Consider the following 21,980-nt stretch of genomic DNA (forward strand, 5'->3'; position numbering starts at 1 on the left):
CCTAAGACCTATGTGTTACTGAACCAATCCACTTAACAAGCACTTTGAGTCCTGGACACCAAGCTGCAGGTGGTAAAACCTGTGAGGGGCTCAAGTCCACATCACCAGAGAATGAGTGTAGCTGGGGATGCTAAGCCTCAAGAGAAGCCTTGGGGTGAAGGCAGATGAAATAGCTTAAGGAGTCTGGCCTTTTCCTTCTTTAAACTCAGAGGGTTTTTTTTTTTTTTTTCTATTTTAAAGAATACTCAAAGCTTTCTTAGTAATAATCACTAGATTATTTCAGGGATCCAGGTTGTGCCCTGAATTAACATTTTATTATATCTAATACAGTAAGGGTATTCAGAAAATTTGAGGACAGGTATAAGCTCAATATCTACTTTGGTTAAATATCAACCAACACTCCAGTCGGGAAGGTCAAGCTACACCCTCCCAGGTTAAACACAGGCCTGACCTTTCAGTGGTCAGGTGCTACACTGAGGAAGACAGCATTTTGGTCTGCTCAACTCCCATACAACCACTCGGTGTCAGGAAGAGTGGGTCAGAGAGACTATGCTGACTAGGTTCACAGAAAACAATTTAAAATTCATGAGTCTTATGTGTATACTGCAAAATGTTATAATGGGATCAGAGAGCGAGAAACTTACTGTGCTAGGGGCACCTGGGTGGGGTCCAACTCTTCATCTGAATTCCAGCCCTGAACTGATAGCACAGAGCCTGCTTTGGATTCTGTCTCTCCCTCTCTCAAAATAAATAAACTTAAAAAAACGAAAAAAAAAAAAAAAACCCTGTTTTTAAAAATGCTTCAGTGGTTGAGAGACTAAAACCAGAATTCAAAATGGTAACCTATTAAATAGCTCCTTCAGAAGGGGAAAAATGAAAAACACATATGTAGACAAGAATATCCCCAAAGCAGCATTTATTTACCCATTGAATTCCAAAACATTTAATTTAGAAGTCTGGCATTTCATAATCACCCATCTTGATTGACATGGGCTGACACATGGCGCTGTCAGGATACACAGGACAATAGCCAAAGAGTTACAAAAAATAAATCCATGATTCTTAAAACAATCGCAACCAAAAAAAAAAAAAAAAAAAAAAAAGTTACAGGTATCAAAACTTTAGATGCATTGCATTGAAAAAGAAGGTTTGTGCACATCATAATTTAAAGAGGCAAAACAAGGCGCTACTGAAACCTCACGTTAAACAGTTCATTAAGAAGCTGATGGAAAGGAGAGAGGTCTCTGTAATCAGCTTCCCTTAACAGTTTTCCATTAGCTGAAGAAAGAGGTGGGAGGGGTGAATTCATTTTTTGCATGCACAAGATGTACTGCTTAACAAAACACTATCAGCTTGTTTTAAATGGATCATTTAAATATCAACTGTAGCCTGTGTTGGCTAATTCTCCTTTCTAAACTTCCCCAATACTTTTGCTTGGATTTCACATACATTAATAGGCACAGAATGCCTCATTCAGAACCCACTTGTCTGCACAATTCGGAAAGGGAGCCCCTATGGGCTTAAAGCAACCATCAATCCAGCAATGCCCATGAAGATTTATCTGAAACTGCTTCCCAAGGGGCAGGAGAGCAGATCTTAGTAGCTGTGCTGCCAATACAGATAGGTTTAGCACTAGATATTTAGTGATTGTGGCAAGGAAGAATCAGTGATGATGGGGGTGGTGGGTGAAGGAAGGGCCAGGGACCCAAAGACTCTTCAGTTGCCTTCTCCTGCTTCTTCATCCTGCTGGTCGCTCGTCCAGAGGGTGAGGTTGTCTCGCAGCAACTGCATGATGAGCGTGGAGTCCTTATAGGAATCCTCGTTTAGTGTGTCCAGCTCAGCTATGGCATCATCAAAGGCTTGTTTGGCTAAGAGGCAGGCCTGCTCAGGTGCATTCTGGATCTCATAGTAGAACACAGAGAAGTTGAGGGCCAGACCCAGCCGGATGGGGTGCGTTGGCTGCATGTGCTCTTTGCTGATTTCAAAGGCTTCCTTGTAGGCAGCCTCAGAAGCTTCGACCACACTGTTTTTCTTCTCTCCGGAAGCTACCTCTGCCAAGTAGCGGTAGTAATCACCTTTCATTTTCAGGTAAAATACCTTGCTTTCATACTGGAAATCATTGCAGTTCTTGATGAGGAACTTGTCAAGCAGAGCCAGGACATCATTGCACACTGTTTCCAGCTCCTTCTCAATCTTCTCCCGGTAAGCTTTAACTTTCTCCAATTTCTTTTCATTTCCATCAGCCATGGTTTTCTGCTCGATGCTGCTGATGACCCTCCAGGAAGATCGCCTGGCACCAACCACATTCTTGTAGGCCACAGAGAGGAGGTTTCGATCTTCATTGGAGAGAGGTTCATTGAGCTCTGTCACCTGCAAAAAATCCCAAAAAGATAAACACTGAGATCTGAATCCAAAAATATTAGAAATCTTCCTTTGAATCTAATCAACACTTTCTCAAAAACAGGATCATGGACAAGCCACACTACTATAAACAGAATACTTGAAATAAAATATTCAGTGATAAGGGATATGAGAAATTCATATTTAAGATGTTGCCTTAGTCTTGGTAGAGATATAGGGATAAAGGTAATCATGGAAAGACTGTGGTGGTACACAGTGGTGGATGAAAAAGTCCTGAGGTTCAGCTATTCTGCAAAAAGTATTGTCAACAATGAGATCAAACAACTCCTTTGCCAAATGTTCAAGGATTATAGACTGGAAGTACATTCCAGATTCTGCTTCCAATTGTATATTCTAAAAAGAACCAATCACACCTCCCTCAAACACATATTAATAGGTCAGAGCTTCACCTATGAGATCAAACACAGATCAAGTGGCCAGAGTTTTGCCCTGAGTGGTTACACAGAGAATCCCACTGGTACACCCAGACCTCCCCCAATCCAAATGGATGCATGAGTGACAGTAATGTGCCCCAGCCTCTGCTAAAAGGAAACACAGTTACTCAGCAGTAAGCTCTATTTTGACTTACCTGACAGGAAACCCTGACTGGCCATCGAGGATGGAAGCACCAATTATTTTAAGTGGAAATGTTAAACTTCACAAGCTGTAGCTTTCTTTAGGTAGTTCTCCATGATGCCAATTCTAAGCAAGCCAGCTTATGTAGTCAGTAGAAAGAGCACCAGACTTTTGTGTTGTTGAATTGTGTCCCCTTAAGTTATGTTGAAGTCCTAACCTCTGGTACCTATGAATGTGACCTTATTGGGAAACAGAACCTCTACAGATGTAATCAAGTCAAGATGAGATCATACTGTATTAGGGTGGATCCCAAATCCAATGACTGGTGCCCTTAAAAGGAGTGGGAGATTTGGAGAGACCTATGGAGAACACCATGTGATGATGGAGGCAGAGACTGGAGTGATGTGTCTACAAGGCAAGGAAGGCCAAGGATTGCCAAGACACACCAAAAGTTAAAAAAGAGGCTAGGAAGGATTTTTCCCCAGAGCCTTCAGGAGCACGGCCCTGCTGACACCTTAATCTTGGACTTCTAACCTTCCCAACTGCAACAAAATAATTTGTTTTAAGCTACCCAGCTTGTGGTACTTTGTTTGGCAGCCCAAGGAAACTAATACAGATGTGGAATCAGAAAACTTTGGTCTGGGTCCCCCAAAGCTGTTAATTTGCTAAATCAGCCTCTTTTAAAAAGTAGGGGGATTCCTTAATTATGACTTACTGGTAAAAGTCTTTAATTTTCAGAAAAAAGGAAAAACACTTAGGAAACCAAAAAACACTAAGCAAAGAAAAATATTACTTAAACCATAAGGAGAGAACTCCTGTAAGTGAGGGGAAAGGGGGAAAGGCCCGGTGCAAAGGAGAAAGTTATTAACAGCATATTAAAACAGACAGGCTTTAACATGGATTGAACAGACTCAGCAGTGGAGAACCAGAAATTCTAAAAAAGAACCAAAACATTAACTCAAGAACGTAAGCACAAATATAATCATTATGTGTAAAATTAGAAAACTTGTGCCAAGTTCTTCATTGTCTACCAGCAACTCCTCCCCACCAACATACCCTGGACAAGATAAAAATACCAACTCTGTCTTCTAATTTCCCCGTTCCCGTCCCCATTACCCATACTCTTTTGCTACAGACCCCCAGCCCGAGATTGTCTCTCCTCCTCTGACTACTTAATCAACCCAACTCCACTTTTTTCTTCACTGTGGTCTTTGGTTACAGGCTGCCTCTCCCCTACAGTAGGATGGCTGCCTGCAAACCAGGCTCCTCATTCCTCCTCACAGACATGAGTGGTCTCCACACTTTTCTCAATGATCCACCTCAGTCCAGGGCAATCTTCTCTCTACTAATCCAAAATCCATACTCCCTTCGAATCCATTTGAAGACCTGTAACCCCACCAGTTTTCTCCTCCAGTGAGTTCCTTTAAACACATACATTAGTTCATTAGAAATATAAAGAGGCTCTATATTTGTTAATTTAGTCTTTAAAGGAAGCAACCCTTATAAATCAAAATTCCACCTTGAATCCTCTGAAAAACCTCAGAATGTCTGAATCTTCTTGAATGACTCACTTTTTCAGGGCAATATTCAGTGAAACAAATATGAGGTAAGCACAGAATTTGAGCTCCTTAGATCCTGAAGTAAATCTAAGGCACTTGACATTAAAATGCAAACGATATCCAAAAAAATTTTTAAATAAAATAAGATGCAACAATATCCAAAGAGTCACTATATACTTCACCCTGTGGCTAATAAAGATGCTTATTAAGACTGCCACAAAGACCCAAGTTAACTCTCCAGAATGTATCGTTAAAACTGAGTGCATGTGAAATATGTTTATATATCACACACGGTGTTTGTACAATGGACAGTATCATTACTAAAAAACAAAACCACCATAAGACATCTGGAGTTTAGCCTGAGCTAGCTGTGTGACCTTGTCTGGGAATCAAAAGTAAAACAAGGGGCATCAGCCTAAATGATTTCCAAGGACCTCTTCAGCTCTAATATTCTAGGATTCCATTTTTCCTGAGCAACTATAAGAGGTGTGGAAAGGCACAAGGTTGATAATATTAGTTTAAAAGAAATTTGGGTGTATCCACAGGTTTCTGGAATGCATGCAGCTCTTCTCCATCAGGAATAAACTGCCCGAAAAGGCTACTGGGCAATATTTATCACACCTTCACAAGCAAAACCATTTACTAGGATTATTAGTGTTTATATAACAATCATCTGGTTTCCTGCCAGTCTGAATGAATCACTATCAGCATCAGCTGAGTGTGACTAACAGCTAAGCAAGCATTGTTCTTAGAACCCCAGCCAGGGCCTAACTAGGAAATAACTGGATATGTTTAAATATAGTATTTTTTTATGCTCCTGGGTTACAACTCAGTTACGAAAGGGAAACTTATGGAAGGAAGATCATTTTATTACTTGATTGGATAACTAAAGGAAACTGAGCTTTCCCCACATTGGAAAATGATAGAGCAAAATGCAATCAAATGGCCTATTAAAATACACAGGATTTACAGCCAGTCTTGTTTGGTGACACATACTGCAAATAACCTTCGTAAATGTTAGCACCAGTTCCCAACATTTTAAATTCTAGACTACTGGAGGCAGGAGAGCTAAGGCAAGTCTGGTGATATGCTAAGAGAAGCAGACACTGGGAGGCAATGTAGTATAATGGAAAGGAAAACAGCTACTAGTCCCAACCACAGCCAGATGGTCATCTGCATGCATATTCTATGCAGATGATTTAGTGCAGCTCTACAATTATAAGTTTCCAAATGGCTTCTAACTGGGAACATGAAGCAAAGACACAGAATTTTCAAGATAGAGAGACCTGCACAATGGTTCTCAACCTGCTTTCTACTCCAGCCAGTTTCAACACACCCTCATTTCTGCCACACATCAGCTGCCTTCAGGGTAGCCATTCCAGACACTAAGTCTTCATGTGGCTGCACCACATCTAAGGGGCTCCTCAACTCTGCACACAGCCTCTCTGCCTTCCTGTTCTGTCCACCTCCCACTCCACTTAATCCTACTTACACTCTTTCTGAAAACCTTAAATTGGTGGACCATTCCCATTTATTATAAAGGCCCATGTCTCCATCTCCCTTAAGGATTGGACTCCAGGCCAGCCATTTGACTGATGGCCTTACCATACTGCCATGGCTGTGCCAACCCCAGCCCAGGGCACTCACTTCCACCCCATTTTCTCCGCTCTGGGACTACACAGCAGTACTAGAAGTTACAAATAAGCCGGCAGGCTACTAACTCATTTATCTTCCTATGACACCATTCGCTTACTCAAAAATTCCTAAGGGCCTCCTCCCACTAACTCACCAGGCAATAAACTATGTGTTTGTGAGTAAAAATAGATCCACTGCCAAAAATAGCACAGGGACTATTTGGGAAAACTTAAAGTTCTTAATCTGGGAAACATCCAACCTCAAAAGTAATACTGAGCAAACAAAAAATGCCACCCCATGGACTGCCAGGCCACATTGCCGAAGTCAGGGTAAACGTTATTTCTCCTGAAGGGCACTCCCATCCTTCAGAGCTACATGCACACACTACTATCCCATCTTTTATAGTTACCCACACCCACTTGCTACCACCAAGCTTGCTTTTGATATAAGAGTTTACAACAGGAAAAAACGACTCTCATGTATAATTAAGTAAAAATAACCACATCATAAAATCTTTAAGCTTCTGTGGCAGAACCTTGTATGTATTTTAAAAAAGAAAAGAAAAAAAAAGATGAGCCAGAGGAATGGAAGTTTTTTTGGCTGACTCTTCCCCAAGTTACTGTTCTCAAAGTGAGGATTCTGGCTGGTCCCAAGCTGATAAAGCACCCACCTGTCACCACTTGCCCAGGCCTGGAAAGACCACTCCCTGTCCTCACCAGGGCAAGGCTGCAGTCCTAGAAAGCCAAAGAGAAGCTAAACTTCAAGCTCAGAGCAGATGAGTTCAGGTAGTTAATATCCACTTGAAGCTTAAATTAGTCAAAATAGCTACCTTTGTATCATGGAGAGACTGCCTTTTTCTTGCTCTTGACATAACTGAACATTTTTGTAGGGATTGGCAAGGATTAAATACAACCCATCTGAATGGTTACTGCATGCTACTATCCCTGGAGGCACCAGTGCTGAAAGCTTCAGAAGCTGTGCCAAGTTCCGATCGCAGGGAAGTGCCAACACCCACCACCACAGGGGAAAGCCGCTGCAGCCAGGAGTGGGAAGAGCACCCAAACCATGGGGCAAAAGATGGGTGGCCTCAACCAGGACACTAAGAGGAATTTTACCAATAACCTAGACAATGAAATTTTAAGGCCTATAGGCTTATAAAATATACTAAAAGCCATGTGGAGAAACAACTGGTACCAAGGATATGAAACAATTTCTTAAAATACCACAAGTATAATTTAACATAGAGTCCTGCACTTCTTAATTCATAGCAGGAATTCAAATTCAATTAAAACTTTGTTTCTTACACTAAAAACCCCTCCTGGTCTTCAGAACAAGCAAAATCCAGATGTGTGAGTTTGCCTTTTACGTTCCCCTGCTATAGCTAAGACCCACAGGCGGTAGATTGTTTTTAATCAAACTTGGCAAAAATGGCTTACATCTGATAGATGAAATTATTTGTTCACTAAACCCACTTGTGTAAAGGGCCTAGAAGTCAGTCACCAATGATGACTAGTATACCAGAATGTATACTAGAAATATTATCCCTGGGCCATTATTATACAGTGGTTAAAGTTACAGTTCTACTTTCCAGAGTTCAATTCTTGGCTTTACAACTTGACCTCAAAAAAATTAACCTCTTTAAATCCCTTTGTAAAATGGAGTTAACAACTATCCAGAGTTAATCCATCTGGAGTTGTTATGAAAATTAAATGAAAATGTACACATGGGAGTAACAGCTAACCATTTACTGAATGCCTGATTAGTAAAATGGTTAAGTTCCATAAACTTGGTGAATTGCAACACAGAAAACACATTTGGGGTACCTCCTCCTAAACCATATTTCTGGAAGCGTGACACTGCATTCTAATACTAATATGAAATTCCAGACAAAGCTCTGTGAACTGTTCACCATCTGAAATCCTTTTAATTCAGGCTACTGCAAGAATCCAGAACCTTCTCTTCTTCCTCAACCAAAATATGGCAAAGCAATAATTACATTACAAATGAGCACTTAGTGGGAAAGAGGACTCTCTAGTTTATTTCGTATTTCAAACTACAGTACTGATGTGGCTTTAAGATTTCACACTAACCACAATTTTGGTATACCTCAAAATCATCTTTAGTTTTAATACCCGCAACACAGCATTATGTCTCACCCTGAGCCACTCAGCCGAGCTCTCCTTTTATATACCACCTGCTCATTCCTCCACTTCCCATAATCTCACAGCTGTTGGAATAAGAGCCTTTTGCCCCTGGTTGGGCCAAGTGCCTCTTCCTCTCAGACTGTTTCTTTAAGCTGCAGCTTTGTTTCCTACACTTAAGATTTTTATAGATATTCTTCAAGTCCTTCAGACTTTCTCTGTCCTTTGTCAACCTTGTAATCAACTATGTAAAAATGTTAAAACACACCATGCTATGCCAAATATTTTGATGTTTTTTAAATTCACAATTACTACTTCTATGTTTTAATATAAAATAGATGACTTACAGCAATAAGAGACATGAATGAATCACGTCTATCCATGAGTACTCACCTGAAATCTGGTTATTTACCCTCTTTCCTTAAATCATTCAGTCTAATGCACTGACATTTTTTATCCTCCTTTACAGGTTTATTTTACTTTCTCTTAAGATTTTATAATACCTATTTTTCAGAGGTTACGATTTCTGTAAGGTCATTCCAACCCCCGCCTGGAAAGGACCTGGATTCTACAATGTTTCACAATGCTTCTTCCCACTGTTGCATTCTTTGCAAGCTGCTAGGTATGTATGAGATGAGGAGATCTTGAAGATGCTCCTTTACTTCAGAAGCATTTCTTGCCTCTTCACATTATGGGGTGAGGCAGGGAACTGCCTTGATTTGAGGCAACACCACTGTTTCCAATATTTTTCTTAAAGCTTTTCTTAAAGCATGATTTTTCTTAAAGCTTACCGACACCATCCTCCAGGTGACGCTGGTAGCACAAGGAACATCAATGATTACAGACAGGCATTATTAGGTGACCATTTAAATTATAAAGAAAACAGAAAACAAGTTAGAATGAAGACTGAAAACTGACTTGATATTAATACCAACATTACTAGTTTTACATTTCAAAGGACTTGAAGCAAAGTGATGTTAGGTTTCAAAATTACAAGAGTGGTGGCATCAGAACATCTCCTCACTCCGCGAGCAGTCTACTTACCTGCCCTTCCACCACTCGAAGAAATCCCACATAAATCCAGAGGGTTACTAGAATTCTCTTTTTCCAGAAGCTCTACTTTAGGTCTACAATATTAATAAAATGGGACTGAGTCTTTTCCCAATAACATTAAGTATTTAACGCACAAATATCAAAAGATAAAACATAAGAAATGGTCTTCCACTGACCCCTGCCAAAGAATATATTCCATTAATTTAGATGACAAAAAAAAAAACTTGGATTTTTTAAAAGGAGTTACCCTGAGGGAATGGTTTATCATAATTCTCAGATGACATAATGAGGGCTTGGATTGATTTTTAAATGCTGGATGGCTTATCCAACCCATCAATCATTTAAGATACAGCTATTACAGATTCCCAACACATGGAAGGGTCCATGAGTTTGCAAAATGCTACCTTAAAAGTCTCAGAGAAAAGCTGTGAACACAAGTTTCTAGCTAGCTGCAGGAAAGCATTATTCGAGACTGCTTACGAAAAGCAGAATACCAATCTTTTTCTCTCCCCAAATAGTTTATTTCATTCTGGTTACATCTCTCAATCCTTTCCTTACTTTCCATTTCATGTTGCCTCAGATTTCCCAGAGCTCCAGAATGTCCTTTGTAGTCATTTTTCCTTAACCTCAATTCACCTTTATTCAACACCAACTCCTTTATTCCCAAAGGGCTCCTAACACTGAGGTCTTCAAGTCCCACTCACAAGGTGAACGAGGACCTCACTAAAATGTCCAGAGAGGCCTCAGCCTGCACAATCCCAGTACTACTCTGTTACTGGGGAGAAGAGGCTCACTCAAGTGTGACTTGTATGGACAGAAGTGACTCTCTTATCCCAAACAAAATTAAGCTCAGAACTCCTTCAGAGGAAATGGATTCCGTTGTTTCTGTAAAACCTGCAAAATTAATAGATTTTACATTTGTGTCCTTAAAGAGGTCCCCCTAAATTACAAAGACTTCAGATCCCAGACCTAGATTGTCCCTGGTTTAAGACTATCTAGGCTGTGACAGCATGCCAGTGCTCAAATCGGGATCACCAATGAATCAACAAATGAGTGGTAGTGGTGTTTTTCAAACACACTTAGGGCAAGGTGTAACAAGAATAGTACAGGAAAGATACCTCTTCAACTGTCTTTCTTAGCTGGATACTTCTAAATATTGACCTCAACAATGCATTTCATATGATATTAATATCAAAAGCCTGAAAAGGTTTTCAAATGATTCTGAAATTTTAGGGAGTCTCTCCATTTGTAGATTTCTAAGAAATCTCACAAGTCCAGCAAAAGGACAAATGAGCCATAATTCAGGCCAGTAATTGTCAAGCTTCAGCCCGCTAAAAATTGCCATGAGCACTGGTTAAGGTGCATTTCTGAGTCCCAATCCTAGAGTTGCAGAATCTTTATGTCTAAGGCGGATCCTCCCAGGTCTCCGGAGGATGTACACTGGATGAACATAGCAGGCTGGGGGCCGCCAGCTGTAGCTGTACCACTATGTGACCTTGACGCAGAGAAGTATCGTTCATTTAGAAAAAAAACGTAAAATAATGTTAAGAGGCAGGGACAGTGCGAGGATAACCGGAACTCTTAGTCTCAGAAATGCAGGTGGTGTCTAATCCACGGTATTTGCTAGGGTGTGGCTGGGCACGACTCTTTCACCGGAAATCAAGCTGCAGAATCAATCTATAAGGATCTATGAGGATCTCGGGAAGGAAAAGGCATACAGTTCTGTCTCGCCAACAAGTCACGTCTCATTTTAATCTCCAGGCAGATGCTCCCCACGTCAAACCTGGTAATCGGGCCCCACACACCCCGCCCCCCCCCCCCCCGCCCTCCCGCCTGCGTCCACGTCTAGACTGCAGGGTGGGGGGTCTTCGCACACAAAGCCAGACCCCGGGTATGGGAAGATGGAACGAGAACGATTTTGGCGAGCAGGGCAAAACAGATCGGAATCAGACACACTTCAGGTAGTGGCAGAGAAAACCAGTTGAGACAGGGCGCCACTCACTAGGTGATTCTTTATTACAAGTTGGGGTATGGAGGAAGGCGAGAGGAAGGTGTGCCCCTAAGTTGAGCAGAACAGTCTAGAACGAGGAATGCGGCTCTCACGTTTCCTCGGGCACCCCCTCCCCCAACCCAAGGCTCCAAGCTGGGATGCCGCGACCCCTGCCCGCCCGAAAGGGGGCACTACCCCCGCCCGCAGGAGGGTATTGTCACCCACCCGTCCCCGTGGGGCTCCATTCCTCCCCGGAGACCCCACCCGGGCCCGGCCGCAGGAAATGGCGGGGCGGGCGCGGGAAGCGCGGGCTGCGGGCGGGCGGCCGCGCCCAGCGAGGTCGAGGGGTCGCCCCGGGCCCGGAGGGAGACGCCGCCCGGCCGCCCATCCCTCCCCTACGCCGGGCCCCCCAGCCGGCCGCCCGGCCGCCCGGCCTCCCGGCGCGCTCACCGCCTTCATGGCGGAGGCCATGTCGTCGTAGCGCTCCGCCTGCTCGGCCAGCCGCGCCCGCTGCAGCAGCTGCTCTCGGTCCCCCATGTCGCTCGTGGCTTGGCCTCGCCTCGCTCCCTCACCACTCGCCCGCTCGCCCGCCCGTGCGTCCGCTCCCTGGTCGCCGCGGAGGCCGCCGCCGCGCACGCGCACTGGCTCGCCGGCCGGCCGGAGGCTGCAGGCTGCAGGCAGCGCAGCCGCTCGCGCCCTCTCGCTGGCTCGCCCCGCACGCTGTGGCTCGCGCCACCGACGCCGCCAAGGGAGGAGAGGCGGCCGCGCGGGGCGGGGGGATGGGAGGACGGAGGACGCCTGCGCAGTGGGAGCAACCGGGCCTGGCGAGGGAGAGCGACGGGAGTGGGAGGGGGGGAAGGGCGGGCCGGCCCTAACGGTCTATTTCAAGGTGACGTCACCTACTATAAATAGCTGTCGCCGCCACGGCCCCGCCTGAGAGCTGCGCAGGCGCCCTGTGAGTGCTGCATTTTACCGCCGCATAGGTGGAGGTGGGAGAAGGGAGAATGGGGTGGGGACTGCGGCGCCCTAGGAGAGGGCGCGGTGATGCGGTTGCGTAGGTAGCTCAGTGTCACAGCTCCTCCTTGAAGCGCGCCTCTGAGGCCAGGTTGGAGATCTGGCTTGAGAAGTTCCCAAAAAGCAAATAACCCTACTGTCCGGAAAAGCCAGGAGGCCGTGTGCCCCGAGGGGCGGGCCGAGACCGCCCTCCTCGAGCCCCCAGGCTGGTGGACCGGGCCTTGGGACACACCTTGCGCTTGGGTCTGCACTGGCCAGGGCCGGATCAGATCCGTACTTTGGGGACAGCACCCCTCCCGCCACCCCCAAATACACATTCACATACAGCGGGCTTCAGAGCTGCGCTCCCACCTTGAGAGGTGACTTTGGGTATACTGTGCCTTCCATGAGAGGAGGGACAGAGTAGTCTGGCTGTGATTAGTAACATTCAGCACATACCTACTAGGAGCCAGCCCACTGCTAGGCCTGTATGGACATAAACATTTAATCCTCACAACCCACCTCACAGGTGGGCACAGTTGGTCTCCCCATTTTTCAGAGTCAGATTAGTGACTCAAGGTTACACATCCTGTAAGCGGTGGGGCAGATCTGAGTTCAAACCCAGACTGAACATCCTTCTGTGGCAAAGGGGGGGTGGGGTGGGGTGGATGGGCTGGCTGCTCACTAAGTTCATCCCAGTTGTGGCATTCCGTGCCGAGGGTCCTTCATACCAGGCCTGTGGCTGGGCGTTGGACAAACTAGGAAAATTCCAATGGCTAAAACACAGCCCCACTTAAGTACAAATGCCAAGGGCAGCACGGTAGAGAGGACCTTAGGTTCTCTGAGAATTTTATTGCATGCTCAGCATAGGGGGAAGGAGTAACTATAGAATAAGTAAGATACATTCTCTTGTCTTGTAAGGTAGATCTAAATACGTGTAAGTACGGTTTAGCTGGACCCTGAGGAAGATGAGAGTCAGGGAAAAGGTATTAGGAGTGGGGCCCAGCAGACAAAGGCTTGACAGCAAGGATAGAAACAAAATCAAAGATGGTGAGAAGACAGGCCTGGCAGTGGGCAATGAGGCTGGGAAAAACAAGATCATGGAGTGTTTTAAATGCCAGCCTGATTATTTGAGTCATTATCCTTAGGTAACTGGGAACCAGGAGAGATGTGGAAGCCATATTTCAAGCCAAGAATCTTACTCTGGGGAGTAAGATGCATTTGAAGGGAGAAGGGAGGGACTGATTGGACCTTAGTTTTACCATCTGGAAATTGGACTCGAAGGACTGTCAAATGCATTGTAGAATAGAAATCCTGAAATGCTCGAGATGGCAGGACACTTAGAGTCACTGTTATCCAACCCTTTATCCCACATAAGGAGAAACAGAGCTCTGAGGAGGAGAGGCTAGCCCCAGTTTGCACAGTGAATGAGCAGAGATGGGTCCTCCATACCAGTTCTCCTGCCTCTGGGCCTTTTTCTCCCTGCTGTGATTCTAAAATGAGGACCTCGGTATCCATGAAACAGGATTTGAATGTGAATTTGGGAGAAGGCCTCCCACCCCAGGTTCCACCATGCTTTGAAGAGTCACCTTTGCTGACTACAAATGGAATTGAGGTTAACAAACCAGGCTGATCTTTCCCCTGGTGGATATCTTTACAGAGCATGGTAGATAATAATTAATTGTCCACCCCGCTCTCCATGAAAATGGGGTTCCAGTGAGAGGTGGGAGGAGGGCCAGCGCTGGGGGGATTTCTATGATTCCTTCCAGCTCTTAGAGAAATTAGAGCCTTTCTAGCTTTTCTGATCATGTTGGACTCAGATTGATTTCAAAACAGTGAAAATTAGGTAGACTAGAGCATTCTACTTCTAATTTATAAATGTCAAATGGGAGACACTTTGGTTCTCCCATGAAGCTTTTCTCTCCTTCTCACCAAAAAGTTCAGTGTCTCCACTTCCTCACCTCCCACCCACCTCTGAGCCCAGTGCACTCTGGCTCTGCCCCTATTCCTTCACCTAGGCAGCTCTCATTGTGGCCACTAGTGGCCCACTATTGTCAAATTCAAGGTCATTTTATAGTCCTCACCTTCCTGGCCCATGTGACTGCTCTGCGCACAACTGCTCATCCCTCCTAGACAGGCTCTCCTCTAAGGTTCCATGACCCTGAATCCTCCTGGCTTTGCTCTGCTGCTCTGCTGCTCCTCTTCTCTGGTCTGCTGTATGAGCTTGTCTTCTTGGCCTACCCTGAAATATTGGGGTACTACAGGACTCTGCCCCAGGCCCTCTGCTCTTCTTACTCTGTCCTATCCTGGGCAACCTCATCCATGCCAGTTCTTGAGGGAACATATGCCACATTCCCAGCTCTGGCTAAGGAGCTTTGCAGGAATGGGTATATTTTTTTCTCCTCAAGATTCCCCTGTAAAGTAGGTACAATTTCCATCCCCATCTTACAGATGAGGAAACTGGCTCAAAAATGTCCCAGGATTTAAAAAAAAAAAAAAAAAAAAAAAAAAAAGTTCCAGGATTTGAATAGTCCACAGCTGGTAATCAGTGGAGTCAGGATTTGAACTCAGGTCCGTCAGACTCCCAAACCTGATGGCCCAACACTTCCCTGTGGTGTCAGCTGAAAAGGGCTCAAGGTGTGACTCCCTTTCAGGGTCATTCTGCTTGTAAAAAGTACACATAAACCTCGCTACCTGTAGGCTACACTCTGACCAGCACCCATCTTCACCCTTTGGAAAGGGCTGCCAACTCCCATAGCCTCATAAATAAAGCCCAGGGCAACCGCCTTGGACAGGACATCTACTCCCAGAGCTCTAAGTCCCATCAATAAATGTCACCTTTGAACAACTCCAAAGAGAGTCCCTGAACCAGGTAAAGGGGACTAATGATTAAGGCCAAACACACTGGTTGCCCAGAGCTCAGAGCAAATCCTCAGTGCAAGGGCCAGGTCTGCTGCATCTACATCTGGTACAGGGTCTCACTCAGACCACTGTCCCTGGCTACCTGAGGCTATGTGAGTGCTGTGATGAGGAAGAAGGATCTGGACTTAGTTTCAAATTCTACTCTATCAGTTACTAGCTGAGTACCACTGGGCAATGGCTAATCATTGGGCCCAGGACTAATCACACCTATTTCTTAGGGTTGCGGATCAGCAAGAGTTCGTATGTTTCTCACCTTCACAAGGCCAACACACGGGAGGCACCAGCCATCACAACCATACAATAAATAATTCCTTGCTGCATCCCAGCCTGAGCCAGGGGTAAGGACTGCTCCTCCTTAAAGGACTGGATTTCCAAAGCAATGCCAGAACCCTCCTCCAGAGCCCAGTGAATAGGTGACCCAGAAAAGGCACGTCCTGGTTTGTTTTTTTCCGTGGGTACTCTGGGACACTCTGAGCTCCCTGAGAAGTCTGGACACCAAGGGACATACTACAAAGGAGACCTGGGTATTGTTCTGGAGAGATGGCTTTCACACTGTCGGCATGGTTACCATCTTGAGCAGGAGGGGCTGCCTGCCTACAGATTAGTGTCAGCCAGATAGAAGTTTAGGGTTTTTTTTCTCCAAATTCAGGCCTCCTGCTGCCCAGGTAACCTTGCTGATTCTGAGCCAATGATAACACCAGCAGCAGCAGCAGCAGCAGCAGCAGCAGCAGCAGCTGCTGCTCTTGGCCAAAGGTCAACACTTTACCCCCATATGTTATCTCACCAAATCCTTACAACTCTTGGAAAGAGGTTGTTATCCCCATTATATGGATGAAGAAAATGAGACTTAGAAAGGTCACCCACATCACTCATGCCTACATTCTGCCACTTGCTGTGGCCCCAGTGTCCTTTTGCTGATACCAAATTCCACCCCAACCCTTCCCCCCCACCACACCCTGTTACAAGATCAGCCTGAGCCCACAGGTTTCAGGATCATCCAGAGTCCTCCATCACTTTGTCAAAGCCCACTTTGGGAGCAGATCAGCTCCCAAAGGCAGCTTTTGGCATTACAAAGGATGAAAGTGTCTTGGTAGCTGCAGTCTGTGAGCCGGTGGAGCTCAGAGCCCATTCTTAGCACCCGTCCCCCTCAAGCTTGTGCAGAGGAGCTCAGCTCTGAAGGAAGAAGGCAAAGCTGTCACCCATGGAACCGCAGTTAGAATAAGGGCAAAAAGGCTTCAGTCATGCAGATGGTCAAGGAGCTTGTGTTTCTTAGCCAGAATTTTCTAGATCCTTTTGCTGGAACCATCTAGGTAATCGCTTCAAGCTTCTGTGTGATTCCCACTTAGGTGGAACCAGGTGGGTTGGGCTGTGTGGCCTGGGAAAGCTGGAGGGCAAAGCATTAGAGTGCTGTGACTTCCCCTCTCTGAGCCCTGGATTTCTTATCTGTGAAACAAGAGGCTGCATTAATGGCTGGCAGCATTCCTTCTTTCTTTTAGCTCTGAAGGTCCAGGGTATTTCACCATGGGAGGTTCGGCAAACAACGGCATGGCAACTCAAGAGGATAAAACAGGGATGCTTCAGAGGATCAGTGTTTGGATCCCATGTCAAAACGTGGAGTGGAAGAGGGTAACAAGGAGCTACTCCATAGCAGGCCACAGGGCAGTGTTTGCCAGCACACTTCCACTTGGTTAAGGTAAGGTCAGTATTGTTCCAATTTTACAGATGAGGAAACTGAGGCCCAGAGAGATTAAGTGTCTTACTCAACTGCAGCACAGACAACAGGGGGTGGGAGCCAGGATCAAGACCTACTCCACCTTCACCATTCTTTTCACTGCTGTCCCTAACCTTCTGAGAGTCTTTTGGTTGTTAGGCTCTGAGCATAACTGTCCTCAGTTGTGGCTGAAGCCATACCCTGGGAAGTAAGGGAGAGGGTAGCTGAGTTTCTATCCAGGTTTCCTGCCAGTCAATTGTATTAAAAAACATCTTTTCCTGGGGCACCTGGGTGGCTCAGTAGGTTGAGCGTCTGACTTCAGCTCATGTGATGATCTTACAGTTCATGAGTTTGAGCCCTGCATCAGGCTTGCTTCTGTCAGCTTGGAGCCCACGTCGGATCCTCTCTCCCCCTTCCCCTCTAGTTCTCTCTCTCTCTCAAAATAAATAAATAAACTTGAAATAAAAATCAATAAATGGATGGGGGAACTAAAGCTCACGTACACAAGAGTATGTAGCTAGTAGGGGCAGAGTCGGGATGTGAACGTAGGTCTTTCTATCAAGTTCACACTCTTTGTCACTTATATCACCTGCTTCCCACTTTCTTAGGAAGTTGCCATTTCCTTTTCAGAATGTAAACAGTGGGGAATCATTCCTCATCTGAGCCCCCACCGCCAGGCATGCCTCTCCTGGAGTGCTGAATTGAATCTTATCACACCTTGTGCATACTGCAGAAATTCTGTTGCTAGAGCCCTCTTTGTGAGTGGCAGGGTCATTCAGGAGGTGGAACACTTTTAATTGGCTGACAGCTAACTGACTAATTGACAGCTAAGTGGAAGATAAGATAAGGGAGGGAGCAAGGGGGAGTTTGCAAGGAGGCCAGAGGAGGCTGAAAGGCAAGGGAGGGCTCCTGGGTTGAATTTGAGAGTCACTCAGACTCTTCTCAAATCCTGGCTCTTCCACAGTAGCTGGAGAAGCCTGGGAAAGTTGGCTGCACCTCTCTGAGCTTCAGTTTCCTTGTTCATAAGATGGGACTCTTGCAACAGCTAGACCTCCTGGTGAATAAGGTTGTGCTGAGGGAGAGAGTAGGTGCTGCCTACTGTGACAGTTGGAGGATCAGCCACCCTAAAATGCCCTCCCCATGAAATGACTGGGCCCTGAAGGCCCGGGGGCAGCAGGGAACTCACAGGATCAGAGACCCACAATAAAAGTCTTCGAGACAACTCAGGTTGGCTCTCTCACTCTGAGAGGCAGCACAGGGTAGTGGAATGGTAGCCAGCTCTGCCAGCAATTGGGCCTGACTCCAAATCCAGCCCCCACTTGCTGTGTAGCCTCATATGTGTCACTTTGCCCCTCCCAGACTGGTTCCTCATCTTTAATATGGAATTAAACATAATGCCTTTGCCATAGCTCTGCTGAGAGGATCAAAGATCCAGGCAATGACAGCCAGTATTAACTGTGGGACACTGAGACTCAGAGGGAAAGTAATTCACTCATGGTCACACAGCAAGTTAGCAGCAGAACCAGGTCTATGCCCAGACCTCCCAAAGCCAAGACCTGAGCTTATCCTTGGACAGCTGCAGTCTTACCTCAAAAGGCCAAACTGGGCTTTGGAAATGCAGCTGAGGACCTTACTGGGATCACTAGTGAGATTCTATGTCTCACTGAGCTGAGACAACTGCTTGCATTGCCAATGGCTGGCAAATGGCAAAAAGCCTGGGGTCATGTGTCTCACCTGGGGTCTAATCCACAATATAACCCTGAGGATGTCAGGTTGCCCCTCTGAGCCTCAGTTTCCATATTCACCAAATGGAGGTAAGGATTCCTGGCAGAGCAAAGGGATTACATAAAGGCACGGGGCTCTTTTCCTAACGGCTACCCCTGAGCTCACTTGATGCCCCGAGCCCTGTGCTATGATCAGCCATGGTTTCACTTAGTCTTCACAGTGACCCTGTGAGGTGGGAACTCCATTTGCAGATAAATGGCTGGAGAGGGTTGGAACCAGGGTCTGAGCTCTGATCCTGATCCCTCTGCCTGAGACACTTACCCCCTCTTTCCATACCTAACTGGGGATCCTTCCTCAGGTTTCAGTATAACCTTCTCTGGAAGGATCCCTCAGCCTCAGGCTGGGGAGGGCCCCTGCATTGAGACTATTTCTCCCTCTCCTCCTCCAGCTGGGAAGTCTCATGATGCAAGGACCTTGTCAGGATTACAGCTGTATCCTCGGAGCCTAGCGCTGTGCTTGGCATACAACAGGTGCTCAATCAATACTTGCCAAATGACTGAATGCATCCTGTCAGTATCAGGATGCCACCCAGGCCCTGAGGGAGCCAGGGCATGGGAGGAAAACGTTTGGACTCCTGCCATGCCTTACATTAGCAGCATCTTCTCTGAGCCCTGACAGCCAGCCCCCTGGGACGCCATTTGAGCCAGCTGAATTCCGGTCACTGTTTCACCTTGGAAAGGCAACCACAGCCCTCACCAAGCAGCCCAGTAACTGACGTCACAGCAGTGCCAGGAGCTGCCCCGTTAATATTTAATGTAGACTCCACTGCGGCAGAGCTGCAGGCTAGAAGAGCTGGAGGGGGCTGTGCACCGTCTCCATGGGGTCGTGAGGAGGGCACAGATGGAAAACGGCTTCATAAACCGGAAAGCCCCCAGCAGATGAGCATTACACTGGCCCGTTTTAGTCCCTGGCTTAACTCAGAAAGAGCCAGAACAGCATGTGCCTACAGTAGGACAAGGAGACTGCTGACTGAGCCCAAGTGATAAATATATGCGGGATTAGGGGCTCCGAGGGAGATTTCCTGGAGACTGTGGGAGGGTGAGCACTGGCGCCAGCCAGACCTGGACTCTACTCCAGGTTTGCACAGTGCAGCTGTGTGAGTGGGTAGCAACTGTACCACTGAGCCTCAGTTCTCTGATCTGTGAGATGGGCATAATACCTTCCTTGAGGGGCTGTTGTGAGGATTAAATAAAACAAGTGATGGAGAGGTCCCAGCTCAGTACTTACTAGGACCTCGGTAAATGCTTCTCCAAACCTCAGGGGCCCGAGGTTAGAGACAGGAGATGTGAAAGTGCTTCATGCATTCACTGGCCAGGATGACAGGAAGAGAGGGGCCCTTGTGGACCATCTCTTCTGATCATCTGACCCCTTCATTAGACAGACAAGGATGCTGAGGGCCCAGGAGGGGACAGAGGCTCACACAGCAGAGCTGAGGTCTGACCTGGTCTGCAGTTGCCTGCCAGCCTTCCCCACCAGTGATGATGATGAGATGCCCCCATTGATGATGGATGCCTCTGCCTCTCTGACCTGGACAAAGCAGGACCCTCATCCTCCACCCCTTCCTTGTCTCCCTCTGGTATGTTTCCCCACAAATCCTGGCAGCTTCCCAAAATGTAAATCCAACCAAGGCAGCCCCTGCTTAAACCCCTTCTGTGGTCTCACATTTAGCACTGGCCAGAGAAAATACAGGAGGCCCAGTTAAAACTGAATTTCATATAAAGAACAAATGATTCTTCAGTATAAGAATATTCCAGGGACGCCTGGGTAGCTCCGTTGGTTGAGCGTCTGACTTCAGCTCAGATCATTATCTCACGGTTTGTGAGTTCGAGCCCCATGTTGGGCTCTGTGCTGACAGCTCAGAGCCTGGAGCCTGTTTCAAGATTTGTGTCTCCCTCTCTCTCTGTCCCTCCCCAGCTCGTGCTCTCTCTCTCTCTCAAAAATAAATAAACATTAAAAAATTTTTTTAAAAGAATGTTCCAAATAATGCATGCATTATTACACTAAAAAATTATTCATTGTTTATCTGAAATTCCAAGTTAACCATTCAACCTGTATTTTTATTTGCTAAATCTGGCAATCCTACACAAACAGCCTTTAGGAAAAAGGTCAGAGGTCCATTTTAGCCCAGACCTCCTCCTTTACCTCTCTTCCACAGAACTCTCTGCTTCAGACACAACTTGTTGCCTTTTCTGGACAATCCCAAGCTCTCCCTCCCGCTGGCCTTTGCAGATGCTATAGTTCCACTGGGAACTTCTTGGTAAGGTACCTCTTCCTCCTGTACTGCCCCACTTGTGCTTGGCCTGACCCATCCTAAAGCTTCTGAAGCATTGCTTTTCTCCTGGAAGGCTCCCTGGCTCTCCAAGCTTGGATGATGCCTCCTCTAGGTTCTCACTGGACCTTGGGCAGGTCCTCTGCCTGTCTTGTTCACTTGGTACAGAACGGAAGTTCAGCAAACATTTATTGCATTGAATTGCTAAATTCTACAGCCCCTTGCATCTCCACTATCAATAGTTTCCCTCCTTCAGCCGAATCCGACATGCCTTCCAAGGCCCTGCTGGAATCCTACCTCCTCTGGGCCTTCCCCAGGGCCCAATCCTGCCAGTTCAGTCATCATCCATCGCAACAAGCAATCTTTTCAACCCATAAGCTCAGCGAGATCAGCACCCCTCAGGCTCTCCTATGACCTGCAGTGCCCAGCACTGTGCCTTCCTGCCAGATAGTGATCAAAAAATGCCAGTGAATTTGGATGATGCTAAACCAAGCTCCTGTGTTTAATTCTACTACAAGTCAGAGATTAACCAAAATCCTAACCTTGCCCTGAAATATCTTTCAGGGCATCTTTAGTTCCCACCTGACAGAACAGCAAACAGAGGAAATGGAGGAACCCAATTGTTTCTGGTTCAGTTGTCTTGATTCCATTCTACCTCAGGGCCTTTGTACCTGCTCTTCCCTCTGTCCAAAACACTCTTCCCAAAGATCTTCACTTGGATGATGTAGCAAATTAAAGATGGCCACAAATCCTTTGTGTCTTGCCCCTTCAAGAGGTGGCAAGTCTCTCCCCACCCCTTGAATCTAGGCTGGCCTTGTGACTTGCTTGGACAACAGAATGTGGCAGAAGTGACCCTTTAGGAGTTCGGAGCCTAGACCTAAATAGGCCATGCAGCTTTTGTCGCCACCCTCTTAGAATGCTGCCCCTAGATCACCATGTAAGGCAG

At 46.3% G+C, this 21,980-nt stretch overlaps 1 protein-coding gene and 1 long non-coding RNA gene across 2 annotated transcripts; one reads left to right on the forward strand and one right to left on the reverse strand.

The window, feature by feature from the left end:
* Positions 1 to 899: 899 nt before the first annotated feature.
* YWHAH (tyrosine 3-monooxygenase/tryptophan 5-monooxygenase activation protein eta) lies at positions 900 to 12,229 on the reverse strand. The gene is made up of 2 exons (XM_045456858.1): positions 11,805 to 12,229; positions 900 to 2,370 (listed from the first exon to the last, which is right to left on the reverse strand). The coding sequence occupies exons 1-2, from the start codon at positions 11,889 to 11,891 to the stop codon at positions 1,717 to 1,719; spliced, it is 741 nt and encodes a 246-aa protein (XP_045312814.1). The 5' UTR covers positions 11,892 to 12,229; the 3' UTR covers positions 900 to 1,716.
* Positions 11,232 to 20,569, forward strand: LOC123587272. Its single transcript, XR_006707205.1, has 3 exons — positions 11,232 to 11,325; positions 16,766 to 16,962; positions 19,154 to 20,569. It is a non-coding gene; the product is annotated as an uncharacterized LOC123587272 (long non-coding RNA).
* The last annotated feature ends 1,411 nt before the right edge of the window (positions 20,570 to 21,980 follow it).

Source organism: Leopardus geoffroyi, chromosome D3 (genome assembly GCF_018350155.1).
Source record: "Leopardus geoffroyi isolate Oge1 chromosome D3, O.geoffroyi_Oge1_pat1.0, whole genome shotgun sequence".
NCBI lineage: Eukaryota > Metazoa > Chordata > Mammalia > Carnivora > Felidae > Leopardus > Leopardus geoffroyi.